Here is a 13185-nt window from a genome sequence, read left to right on the forward strand (position 1 = left end):
GTTTAGTCTCCTGTTTCATAGAGTTGATCCCTTTCAGTCAAATCAAGAGTCAGAGATGCTCTGCTCCTGCAGTCGGAATGCCCAGTCAAGATGGCAGCCGGTATGGTCCCAGGTGAGGGGGAGGAGGCGGACAGCAGAGGGACTGGCCTTTTCTGGAGCGGCACGCAGCGTGGGACTGCATGCTACAGAAGCTCACCGGCTCACTGGTTGCCCATGGTGATCACACTCCACCATGGAGGAGAGACAGATGAGGAGGGGGCCTCTACCAAGAGGTGACCCGTGACCCTTAGAAGGGCCCCTGGGCCTATGTCATCTATACCCACAGCCACCATGGCATGTCTGTCACTTACAGTGGAAAACTGGTATTGAAGGGGTGCGCACTAACGTGCACTAGTTCAACCGGTCTGCGAGGCGGACTGATTTGGTTCCTCCACTTCCTGGACCAAAGGGTGAGTCGCTCATTTCTCCCTCTGCCATCAGTCTCTTCCATCTCTTCAGTTTCCATTCTTTAACGTTCCATTGTCCCTCCTTTTTTCTTCTCTTCCATTCATTATTTCATTCGTTTTTCTCTTCCTTTGTTTCCTTCTTTTCTGTATGGAAAAGAGTCCCCTGTGTTTCATACTGATGTCGACTGTTTGATGCTGTGGAAACTCGACCGTGTCGGAGACGTCGGGATAGACATCGCCCTGGCAACCCTTGTGCGGATGGAATGTTTATCTTGCCATCGGTGCCATCGTTTCCTGGCCGCAGAGCGCACCTGGGGAGAGGATTAAATGATTATTAATCCATCTATCAATTAATCATGCAAGGACTATATTAATAACCGTGCATACTAAGACACCTGTGACTTATAAAGTCAATTGATCAGAACTATAGAATGATAACAAACTATAAAAACACATTTCAGTACAGGTTATATTTTACATCTTAATACACTAAAGAAATGCAGTAACAAACATGTACAATGCAGTCATGTACAGTATTACCTACCTCACTGTTTAGGAAACAGTAAAACACAGATACAAAGAATCCCTGAAATACAAAAGAAAGGAGTTAATAACTAACTATCAAACCGACTTCTACCATATCTGCTCTCTATTTGTACAGCTCTCGCCCGCTTCTAGGTTGTTGGTGCAGACAGCTAGGTCTTGGCCTGAGCTAAGTAAGGCACACACCTGGAAGGACTCGAGGAAAGAGTTGAAGTAGATGAAGACGATCTGGGAGATCTCATCCTCTCCTGGGTTCACGAAGAACAGCATGTAGGTGATGCCCAGGAGAGGCAGGAGGACCAGAGTGGCTTTAACAGCCTTCCTATATGAGAGAGAGAGAGAGAGAGGAAGAGAGAGAGGGAGAGCAAGAGAGAGTGAGGGAGAAAGGGGGGGAGAGAGAGAGAGAGAGGGAGAAAGGGGGAGAGAGAGAGGACGAGAGAGTGATATAGAGAGAGAGAGGGGGGGGGGAGAGAGAGAGAAAAGGGAAAGTATGAGAGAGAACGAGTAATAACTTAATCTCTACAGTTTTACGAGAAGGCTTTGGAAGATTATATCAGACTCGGTTATCTGAGGACTCCACATGGGCCATGAAGGAATCTCTTGTCTGATAACAGAGGTTCTCTGTGGCAGCTTTCTATATAGGTCTTAACACTGTTAAAAAAAATAAGTTTACAGAGTTACCCTTAAGGGACCAGTTAGCATTATGTGGATTGTATAGTGGGTGTGTGTGTGTTTGTGTGTGTGTGTGCGTGCATGTGCGTGCATGTGCGTGCCTGTGTGTGCGCGCACGTGTGTGTGTGTATGTATGGTTGACCGGGTGATTAGAACAAGTATTCTTGGTATTCTTGTCTGTGTTGTTGCATCTGTGGTTGCAACTATTGTTTTACTTACACTGATTCTTAAGACAGGGTTGTTGCACCTGTACGGAATAGTTACATCGCTTCTTAAGATTAACATTAAGATTAAGTCTGTTGTATGTGTACTGAATGGTAACATCCATTCTTAAGATCAAGATCAAGATTAAGTCTGTTGTACCTTTACTGAATGGTTACATCCATTCTTAAGATCAAGATTAAGTCTGTTGTACCTGTACTGAATGGTTACATCCATTCTTAAGATCAAGATTAAGTCTGTTGTACCTGTACTGAATGGTCTCAGAGGTGGTCGAGGCTCTGAGTTTGGTCATTAGAATCCTGACTATGTTGAAGAGAAAGACAAAGTTGATCTGAAAAAGAGAACCTCACATTCACAAGCAGAAAAAAAAGAGACCAAATAAATAAAAATGTTTTAAAAGGATGTAGCACTTTGGTAGAGAGAGACTGTGTTGAGGTTTCCTCACCACTAGAACTAGTATCATGGGCCCCTGGTAGATGTAGTCAGTGAACACACCTGCTCTCTTCCCAAACCAGCACCTGAGGAGGGTACAGAGACAGAGAGCAGGAGTTTGTCTCAGTTCAGCCCAGAACAAGCACACTGCTCAGTTAACTCACCAGGGAATCAGCTATTTTTTATAGAGATATCCAGTTAGCAAAAACAGTCCAGTCCACTAAAAAGATTTATAAACCCCTGGAAATTATAAATGTTAAATGCAGTGAGTATCAAATTATGTAACCCAGACGTAATGATACAGCATTCCTGTCCTTTTAAAAACACCTCCGTTATTTAACACATGCACAAGTTAACGTTAATCCATGCAGCAAAAGCCCAGACAGAATAAATAACTACTAAACTAAACAGCCATGCACAGCTAGACAGCAAGCTTAACACTGACAGTTGAAGTAGTACTGAAAGAATGTTGACATCATTTTTTGTAAGCTCTGCCTTGTTACCACTGTGGACATATAAACATCTCAGTCTCCTAGTGTATACTGTGTCAGGATTCCTATCAGTGTCCCAGCCCCCTGCAAACTACCTACCAATGCAGTACACAGAGTATTGGGACCCAGCCCCCTGCACACTACCTACCAATGCAGTACACACAGAGGATTCCTATCAGTGTCCCAGCCCCCTGCATACTACCTACCAATGCAGTAAACACAGTGCATACTACCTACCAATGCAGTACACACAGTACTGAGGCCCAGACCCGGGTATACCACAGGCAGGCAAGCAGCAGCACAGCTAGACTGGTATGTATCCTATATTAGGTATGGCACAGATTTAGCATAGAAATGAGCTGTGTTTCTGTGTGCATGTGTGTTTGTGTAGGAAAGACATAGTATGTGTGCTTGTTCATGAACGATAGAGAGAGAGATAGAGAGAAAGAGAGAGAGTTAGTGTGTCTGTGTGTGTGTTTGTGTGTAAAAAGACAGAGAGACTGTGTGTGTGTGTGTGTGTGCTGCAGTAAATGCATTTATGCATTAATGCACATGTGCGGAAAGACAGATGATGTCATAATTCTTTAAAACCTAATTAGGTGCATATTGAACAGTCTCCCATTCAGACTGGGATCAATGCTTTATTGCCCTACAGGGAGAGCAGACTGGTAAATGGCCAATCATGAACTCCATCCATCTTTGTGGTAAAAAAGAACTGACTTGAGACCGTTATTTCTCACATGTCCTCAGGCAGGCAAAGGTATGCACGGACCTATTTCAGCACATAAACAAAATAAATAAACGTACTTCTCAGACCTATTTCAGCACATAAACAAAATAAATAAACGTACTTCTCAGACCTATTTCAGCACATAAACAAAATAAATAAACGTACTTCTCAGACCTATTTCAGCACATAAACAAAATAAATAAACGTACTTCTCAGACCTATTTCAGCACATAAACAAAATAAATAAACTTACTTCTCAGACCTATTTCAGCACATAAACAAAATAAATAAACGTACTTCTCAGGCCTATTTCAGCACATAAACAAAATAAATAAACGTACTTCTCATTATCATAATATAACTTGCCAATGGCCCAGGCAACGATGATGGGAAGAGGAATACCTGCGAAGAAAGAAATATTTATATTTCTCTCCTTAATTTACCCTTCAAAACATACAAAACAAAGTTATTCATGACATTTTTTAGAAATAAATGATGACACGTCTCTTTATTATACCATTAAGCACCATGTGACACGTTAATGGTCAATGTCTATCTCTGTACTAACATGTAATTACATAAAGCCTAACCCTACAATACGATTTTAACAATTGCTGCACTTCCAGCTGGCAGTCGGTGTGTTTGTCACTATGTTACACTGTGCTTTGCTTCAGTTAATAGTAATACTGGAACATAATGTTTGTTTACATCCAGTAACTGTATGAGTGTTTCAGGTCAGCTCCTGTGTTCTGCAAACAAAGTGGGCCTGAGAAGCCTGCAGAGCCCAGTGACAAGTGACAAACCACCGGTCATGATTTAGACGGCGTGTTTGTGGTGCAGTGGTGCGAGGGCTGTTACGGATGATGATGGTGATGATAGATATATCGGTTTCTCTCAGCCAAATAAAAACACCAGAGAACAAACAACTGCATTGAGGCTGAAAGTGCCAGAGAGTAAGCTGCAGATGACTCAGAGTTCTCCCAAGGACCAGCCGTTTAGAGCGCATGGGCCCCGGTCCAGAGCATTCTTCTGGAGAGGACTTCTCGGGTCTCTGAGGTGCGTGGAATTCAGCATTCAGGACCAACCCAAACACAGACCCAGTGTGACTCCCACAGAAAAACACACAGACCCGTCCAGAGTGACTCTGACACAAAAACACACAGACCCGATCAGTGTGACGCCCACACAAAAACACAGAGCCCGTCCAGTGTGACTAGAATGTTGGCCAGAAAGACACCCGATGGGAAAATAGATCATAGCAGACAACAAAGTCGGTCATACACATGGACAACAAACCACCCCCAGCATAAACAAGGCAAAGAGACTCTTTTACACATTTCAATGTGTTCTATGCATGTTCATACAGTAATGTATCCTTTTGTGCCATTGGCAAGGCATTATTCTCAACTAAATGATTGTGTTCTCCCTCTATATTCTATTTAATTTCTACTGTAATCCATTCTATTGTATTGCATCGGCTTAAGTATTCCATTCTATATCTATATATTCCTTTTCTATATCATATATGTCATATTTCCCAGTAGTGCAGTGCTCACCCCAGCCAATGCAGATGAACATCCACTTCCTGAGTTTGTCGGTGGAGTAGGTGAGCACGATGGCAGTGTGCAGGTAGCAGCCCTCTCCAAACATCCAGAAGAAGTTGGTGACGTGGAAGTAGTTATACACAGCTGTGACCAGGCGACACCACAGCTGCACCGGAGAGAGGAGCGGGTAGAAAGGCAGTGCTTTTGTATACACAAATCAATTGCATTGTTATTATCTGTCGTTTGTGTCATACGAGGGCTGTGCCGATGTTTCTGTTAACTCGAAATTGATAACAACTGGGTGTGATACTTAAAGGAACCCGCTTTATGTATTAACAGCAGTCATGGCTTGAAACTAAGTTTAATTAAGTGTCTCACACAGAAAGTGATTGTTAAGTAAACTAGCTTCATGTTTTTACAGCAGTCATGGCTTGAAACTACCATAAATGATAGTTAAGTAAACTGATGTAAGTGATACTTAGGTTAACTACCATAAGTGATGGTGAAGTGAACTAATGTAAGTGATTCTAAAGTAAACTACCTTAAGTGATAGTGAAGTTAACTAATGTAAGTGATTCTAAAGTAAACTACCATAAGTGATAGTTAAGTAAACTAATGTAAGTGATTCTAAAGTAAACTACCATAAGTGATGGTGAAGTGAACTAATGTAAGTGATACTAAGGTAAACTACCATAAGTGATAGTGAAGTTAACTAATGTTAGTGATACTTAGGTTAACTACCATAAGTGATAGTCAAGTAAACTAATGTAAGTGATACTTAGGTTAACTACCATAAGTGATAGTGAAGTTAACTAATGTAAGTGATTCTAAAGTAAACTACCATAAGTGATAGTGAAGTTAACTAATGTAAGTGATTCTAAAGTAAACTACCATAAGTGATAGTGAAGTTAACTAATGTTAGTGATTCGATAGTAAATTAGCTTTATGTATTTACAGCAGTCATGGCTTTCATGACACATTATTACATCATACACAGCTCTGACCACCCAACACACCCCGACACAAACTCTCTGTTGTACAGCAGAACTCAACCGCTTGTCACTTAGCATCTCATCTGTTGGTCTGTGCGTTTGTGTAGCATGTAGCAGCAGCGCTGCACTCACCACATTGCTGGCATGGACCTCTGGGTTCATGGTGAGCTGCACGATGAACCAGGTGCCGTTCCTGAGGATGAACGCCGTGATGAGATTCCAGTGGATAATGTTCCTCAAACAACGGATACTCCTGAGAGAGCGGGATGTAGAGAGGGAAGGAAAAAGAAAGAGAGTGAGAAGAAGATAGAGAGAGAGACAATGTGAGAGAGCCAGGCCGAGAGACAGAGATAGGGACAGGTAGAGAAAGAAAGACGGAAGGAGGGAGTGTAAGAGAGAAACATAAAAAGAGAAAGAGAGAGAGATGGAGGAAGGGAGGGAGGGAGGAAGAGAGACAGTGAGGGACAAAGAGGAGACAGTGATGTCAATAGAATAGAAGGGTCAGGATATGATTCAGACAGACATGGATAAGAAGAGGAGGCCATTCACGAGAGACCAGCCATGTTTTCTGATGTGTTTGCAATTATGTTTTCCTCCCTGCCGATAATGGGCATAATCATTTTAACAGTGGAATGTGGGCTTGTTAACGTCACCTTGGCCCAGCATCAGTGAACAGAGCAAGCTCACTCAAACCCCAGAACGACCATTCTCACAACAAAACACCATAAACGCTGCCGCCTTTGCCCGGGCTACGCTCACGCACAGGAAATATGAAACAACGCAGGGTTCTCGCCGAGCCCCATTAACAACTTCAGTAGCCACCTCAGTGCCTCTCAGTTGGCACGGAAACAAAGGGGGCAGCTGTTGTTGTGGTGAGTGAGAAGGATACAGGTAGCCTTGTGAACGCCTGTAATTATTATGGGATGACTCAGTTTCCAGACTGTGGAGCCAGCACATGAACTAATCTCAAATCAGAGAGAGAGCGAGAGAGAGAGAGAGAGAGAGGAAGAGAAAGAGAGCGAGAGAGGAAGAGAAAGAGAGGGTGAAAAGAATATAAGTGAATAAGCTAGGCAGAAAGAAGGAGAATTGTATAGACTGTTGTACAGCACCTATGACAGATACCAAGAAATAAGCACAAAGAAACATAGCTAGAGATAACGAGTAAGCTCTGAAGCCGATTGGCCAAAAGAACTGGGTCATTAAAGGCCGTGCGTTTGTTCATGTGTTACAGAGGTGTATTTGGACAGCTGTAATCTGTGATGGTGTAAACACCTACACACACACACACACACACACACACACACACACACACACACACTGCGGGATCAGACCCGCTCTTACTGAGAGTGGCTGCACTGCCAACACGGCGTACCAGGCTGCCCCAGAGGCACACGTGGGGGCCATAGTCAGCGTAACACACACGCATATCATAGCCAAATGGTCCCAGCAGGGGACAGTATTCAACATCGCACACACATTTTCTGGTTAGGTAGTCCAGGGGGCGTCTGTATTCAGCAAAATATGTGTGTACACACACACACACACACACACACACAAACACCCACACACATATTTCCTTACCTAAACTCTCCCTAGGGTGGTGTCTGTATTCAGCATAATATGTGTATGCACGCACACGCACACACACACACACACACACACACGCACACACGCACACACATACACACACACTTATTTCCTTACTTAAACTCTCCCTAAGGCGTAGCTGCATTTGGGACTGGATTTGCTTTCTGGACAACAACATTTAAACTTTAGATTTCCAAAACTCTCCCTCCCCTCTTTCCCGTTAATCTCTCCCTTCCCCTCTCTCTCTCTATCCCTTTATCCCTCTCCTCCCTCTTTCTCTGAACATCTCCTCACCTCCTCCTCTACCTCTATTCCTATCTCTCTTATCTCTTTCATTTCTTCGTCCTGATTTAAGTCTCTCTGCCCCCATGTTAGGGTCTTCCTCCCTCTCTCTCTCTCTCTCTCTCTCTCTCTCTCTCTCTCTCTCTCTCTCTTTCTCTGTCTCCCTGAATGTCTCCCATTCCCTCAGTCCTCTCTCTCTCTCTCTCTCTCTCGCTCTCTCTTCTTCATTCCCTCAGTCCTCTCTCTCTCTCTCTTCTTCATTCCCTTAGTCCTCTCTCTCTCTCTCTCTCTCTCTCTCTTCTTCATTCCCTCAGTCCTCTCTCTCTCTCTCTCTCTCTTCTTCATTCCCTCAGTCCCCAGTCAGCTCTCGCCATCTCCTGCTCTGGACGGACATCCTGTCTTTCCCAGGGCTGGGAGATTAAGACTGAGAGGTGTTTGACATATCTATGGTTTTGACATATCTATTGTCAGGTAGTTGACTCTAGCTTTGCGTGCGATAGTCTCTCGGCAGCCAGTTCAGGGAAAAGTATGGTGTGTTAGGGGAGCTAAGGTGACGGTTGGGTGGAGGAGGATTTGATGGTGGACATGGCCTGTGGCAGCATCACTGATATGGAATGTTTTTATTTGATTTTTAAAACTCTCTCTCCGTGTCCATCTTTTTCCATATTTGTCTGCTGTGACTCCGTATATCACTTTGCTCTGAGGCTGTCCCAGTACACCCCACCCTCTCTATCCACATCTCTCTTTCCCTCTCTTTCTCATCTCTCTCTCTCTCTCGTTCTCAACTCTCTCTCTCTCTCTCTTTGTATGTCTCTCTCACACACGTCTCTTTCTCTTTTCATTTCTCTTAGTCTCTCTCCTTTTTCTCCGTCTCTTTCCCTACATTTCTCTCTCTCTCTTTCTCTCTCTCTCTCTCTCTCTCTCTCTCTCTCTCTGTGGATGTCCACTCAGTTCTGAGGCTGTCCCCTGTCAGTGCAGAATTAACAACTCATTACCCCTCCTGCTGTGTGCTCCTACCCTACCCTGCCCTGCTCCTCTTTTATCCTCTCCTCTCTTCACCCCTCCTCTCCTCTCCTCTCCACTTCCCTCCCCTCCCCTCCTCTCCTCTCCTCTCCTCTCCTCTCCTCTTCCCTCCTCTCCTCTCCTCTCCTCTCCTCTTCTCCTCTTCTCTCTTCTCCCCTCCCCTCTTCTGCTCTCCTCTCCTCTTCCCTCCTCTCCTCTCCTCTCCTCTCCTCTTCCCTCCTCTGCTCTCCTCTCCTCTCCTCTCCTCTTTCCTCTCCTCTCCTCGTCTCCTGTACTCTGTACTGTACTTTGCTCCAGGGATTTACAGCTTTACTGTTTCATCCCGTCTTATTAGTTATTACCCTTAAACACTAAAAGTTTGCATGAGGCATGTCCCAGTTTGTGTGTGTGAGCGTGCATATGTTTGTGTGTGTGTGTGAGCATGCATATGTATGTGTGTGTGAGTGTATCCGAGAGAAAGAGAGAGAGAGAGAGAGAGTGTGTGTGTTTGTGTGAGTGTGCGTCTGAGCATGTGTGTGCGTGTGTTTTTGTGAAAGAGAGAGTGTGTGTGTGTGTGTGTGCATGTATTTGAGTGAGTGTGCACGTGTGCTTGTGTGTGTTTGTTTCCAGCCTCCCCAAAAGTCCTTGGTTATTAAGCTGCTCAGTAGGTGGTTTCAGTTGTTTACAATCCTATTACTGTGTGACATGGAAAAGAAGCAGAAGTGAAAATAAACTCCTTGTGCTGACAAGACATTCTCTTTCCCTCTATGATCATGGAGTTAATATTAGACACGTAGCTGGAGGAGAGCCTTCTCCATGTGCGCTTCTGTGAAATGGTCTTTATAATTGAGTTTTATTTATACATTTGAGTCTGAGTGTAAATTGAACACACATATATTCTGCAACATTTATTCACACACAAACAGGAAGAGAGAGTAGAAAGAGAGAGAGAGAGAGAGAGAGAGAGAGAGAGAGAGAGAAAGGGGGACTCAAATGGATATATGCAAACTTTTAAACACAAAAACTTGCATAGACATGAATGCAGTCATGTCATCTTGACATTAGTTTCCAAATACAAATTAAGACTCTTACAGCCACAGTCTAGCTAAAGGAACCTTTCACACAGACACACACTCTCTCACACACACACACACACAGTGATTTAAATTTACTGTATTTTCCACTCACTAGGCTCCAGGCTGTAGGTGACAAAAGGCCTTTAAGACTGCAAAATGGAATACTATTGGAACGAGTTCCATTTAATTTCCGGAACCTTCAATAACTGCTTTTAAGAAAATGAATTAGAGTCTCACTCTTTCAGTGATGCTTTTACCAGCAATGAGAATTCATCATTTGTATTATTTTGGCCATGACTTTACATTGCCTCTAATTATGAGTCTTTTTCCTTTGGCCGGCTGTGATTCCATTCTGTTTTTAAAGACCTTGAAATAATGTGTCATAATAACAAATTACCAGTATTATCCTTTGACAGTGCTTGAGGGTCCACAGAAAACTACACTACACTACACTATATAGGAATCCTTTATTATTACTTATACATATATTTTTGGCCAAACACAATACCCAGACACACACACACACACACACACACACACGTACACACACATTGACCTGTGACCCTTTGACCTCTTACCTTAGGCACAGGAATAGAGCGAAGGCCAGGAGCAGAGCGAGCAGGGAGAGACAGTGCCCCAGGTAGTTTATGATCACCGCTATCTGGTAGTGCAGCTTACTCTTCCTCTGTGGGACAGGGCACACACACACACACACACACACACACACACACAGATTACACAAAACTGACTCTGAAAAGTCATAGAATGTACAGGAATACTAGTAGACACTGTCTTTTCTTCTACCTTCAGAAGAGCATTATTGCTTCGAACAATTTGGAAACTCAGCAAACCCTACATACTCCACCTTTAAATAGAACTCTCTCTTTAGTCCCTCCACAGGGTTGTCATGGCTACCTCATGCACAGGATAGAACACACGTTAAATAGAACTCTCTCTTTAGTTCCTCCACAGGTTTGTCATGGCCACCTGATAGAACACACGTTAAATAGAACTCTCTCTTTAGTCCCTCCACAGGGTTGTCATGGCTACCTCACAAACATGATGGAACACACGTTAAATAGAACTCTCTCTTTAGTTCCTCCACAGGGTTGTCATGGCCACCTCATGAACATGATGGAACACATGTTAAATAGAACTCTCTCTTTAGTTCCTCCACAGGGTTGTCATGGCTACCTCATGAACATGATGGAACACACGTTAAATAGAACTCTCTCTTTAGTTCCTCCACAGGGTTGTCATGGCTACCTCACAAACATGATGGAACACACGTTAAATAGAACTCTCTCTTTAGTTCCTCCACAGGGTTGTCAGGGCCACCTCACAAACATGATGGAACACACGTTAAATAGAACTCTCTCTCTAGTTCCTCCACAGGGTTGTCATGGCTACCTCATGAACATGATAGAACACACGTTAGCGTCAGTCGCGACAGCTCTTAATCACGCCACAAATTATCCCAACCTGTCAGGACATATTTATCAGCGCTGTTAACACTTGCTGCTGCAGCACGCTAACGCGGCTCGCCGCCACATGCTAACAGCCAAATGAGCCTAAAAATATAGCAGCCGGACCCTCCAGCCAATAACCTTCACCTGACGACAAAAACAACCGCACCAGGCAACACACACAGTCTTAGAGTGCTTGATGTGTGTGATATACAGAATAGCACATAACTCACTGTATGGGCTGTGCAAACGGCCAATGGTATCTCTCACATGATGTTTATGACATGGACAGCTGTCATGCACTTGTCAGAGTGGGGTTTTAACTGCAAGTTGCTGCCCTTAAATTAAGCCATCCTTATTAGCCTTGTTTTATGAAGATGAGTATAGTGCGTGGTTACTGCATATATATTTATTGCCTGAGGTTTCAGGAAGTGCATAAATGTAAATAAGGAAATGAAGAAGACTCAGGAGCACATGTGGTTTACCTTCAAGCAGCACATTCTGCATACTGAGTGTACCGCTGGGGGGTAGCCAAAATTAATTCAGGTCGTCAACCAAGCATTAACAAGATCCATCTGACATTGTTTTTTGCGCCAGATAATATAAAAGCACTGCAACGCATAGTTGCAACACAGCTGGTAAGATCATTGGTGCCCCACTCCCTTCCTTGCAAGACACATACACCACCCGCCTCACCCGGAAAGCTACCTCGATTGCGAGTGACACCAGCCCCGCACACAGCCTGTTCAGCCTCCTACCCTCTGGAAGAAGGTATAGGAGCCTCCGTTGCAGCACCACCAGACTCAGAAATAGCCTCATACACCAAGCTGTCAGAAAGCTCCCCTCACTCTCCCTAGCCATATCCTCCAGTCTGACAGGAAGTCAGAAGTCTGAAATCCCCCCCCCCCCCCCAAAGATCACTCAGGACTCGGCAACAAACTGTCTCTTGCACTTTATCACTATTATCACTTGTTTATCACTTTACTGTTCTACTTGCACTGTAAATGTCACAAATACATTTTACAGGATGTTTTTTGCTGCCATCACCAAATTGCCTTTTTGCACTACCATAACCTCACTTTAGAGAGAAACGTATGCTGCTGTGCGTGAATCTGTATGTTTACTAAGTATTATGAAATGTCTTGTCTTATCTGTTGTGCCTATGCACTGTATATGTTTCACCGTGGGAGAGTGGGAAACGTCCTATCGATTCCTTTGTATGTCTGACATGTAAAGAAATTGACAAAAATGCTACTTATAAAAAAAGTTAAAATATATGAAATAAAATAATATGAAAATACATTTCATAAAATTATCCAACTCAAACGAGCCCTTACTTTTTCAGATTTTGTCTAACTTTATCTGTCTCTGCAAAAAACAACAGCGAGCCAGGCTTGACCTCAGCTAGTTGCTTGAGGGTTAAACTGACTAGAGGACATTCAGGAAAGGGCTTATTAGAAGTCGAGGAAATCACTGAACGGATCAGAATAGATATCTGCTGATTACTCTCTCTCTTTTCCCTGCTTCAGCTTCAGCTAGGAAGGTCATTCATTTTCATAATGTTATCTTAGCACGAACAAACGTTTTTGTATCTACGAGAATCAATCCACTTCCCTACATTGTTACGGATTGCGGGTGGGTGTGTGAACTCAAACGCACGACTCAGACAACAGTAGTTAAGTGAAGAATAAACGTTTTAC

General features: G+C 43.6%; 1 protein-coding gene across 1 annotated transcript in view; it reads right to left on the reverse strand.

Annotated features, from left to right (window-relative positions):
• Positions 1–616: 616 nt before the first annotated feature.
• The window catches only part of LOC308366374 (corticotropin-releasing factor receptor 1-like), a gene marked incomplete at both ends in the record, with an annotated part of 28613 nt that continues 16044 nt past the window's right edge, over positions 617–13185 (reverse strand). The window contains 9 exons of the mRNA XM_080840054.1: positions 617–757; positions 991–1032; positions 1176–1311; positions 2129–2214; positions 2329–2401; positions 3878–3938; positions 5093–5246; positions 6205–6325; positions 10598–10704. Coding sequence (XP_080696180.1) covers positions 617–757; positions 991–1032; positions 1176–1311; positions 2129–2214; positions 2329–2401; positions 3878–3938; positions 5093–5246; positions 6205–6325; positions 10598–10704 — 921 coding nt within the window. The remainder of the gene's footprint in view (positions 758–990; positions 1033–1175; positions 1312–2128; positions 2215–2328; positions 2402–3877; positions 3939–5092; positions 5247–6204; positions 6326–10597; positions 10705–13185) is intronic.

This window comes from Sprattus sprattus, assembly GCF_963457725.1.
Source record: "Sprattus sprattus genome assembly, chromosome: 6".
In the NCBI taxonomy this organism is placed as follows: domain Eukaryota; kingdom Metazoa; phylum Chordata; class Actinopteri; order Clupeiformes; family Clupeidae; genus Sprattus; species Sprattus sprattus.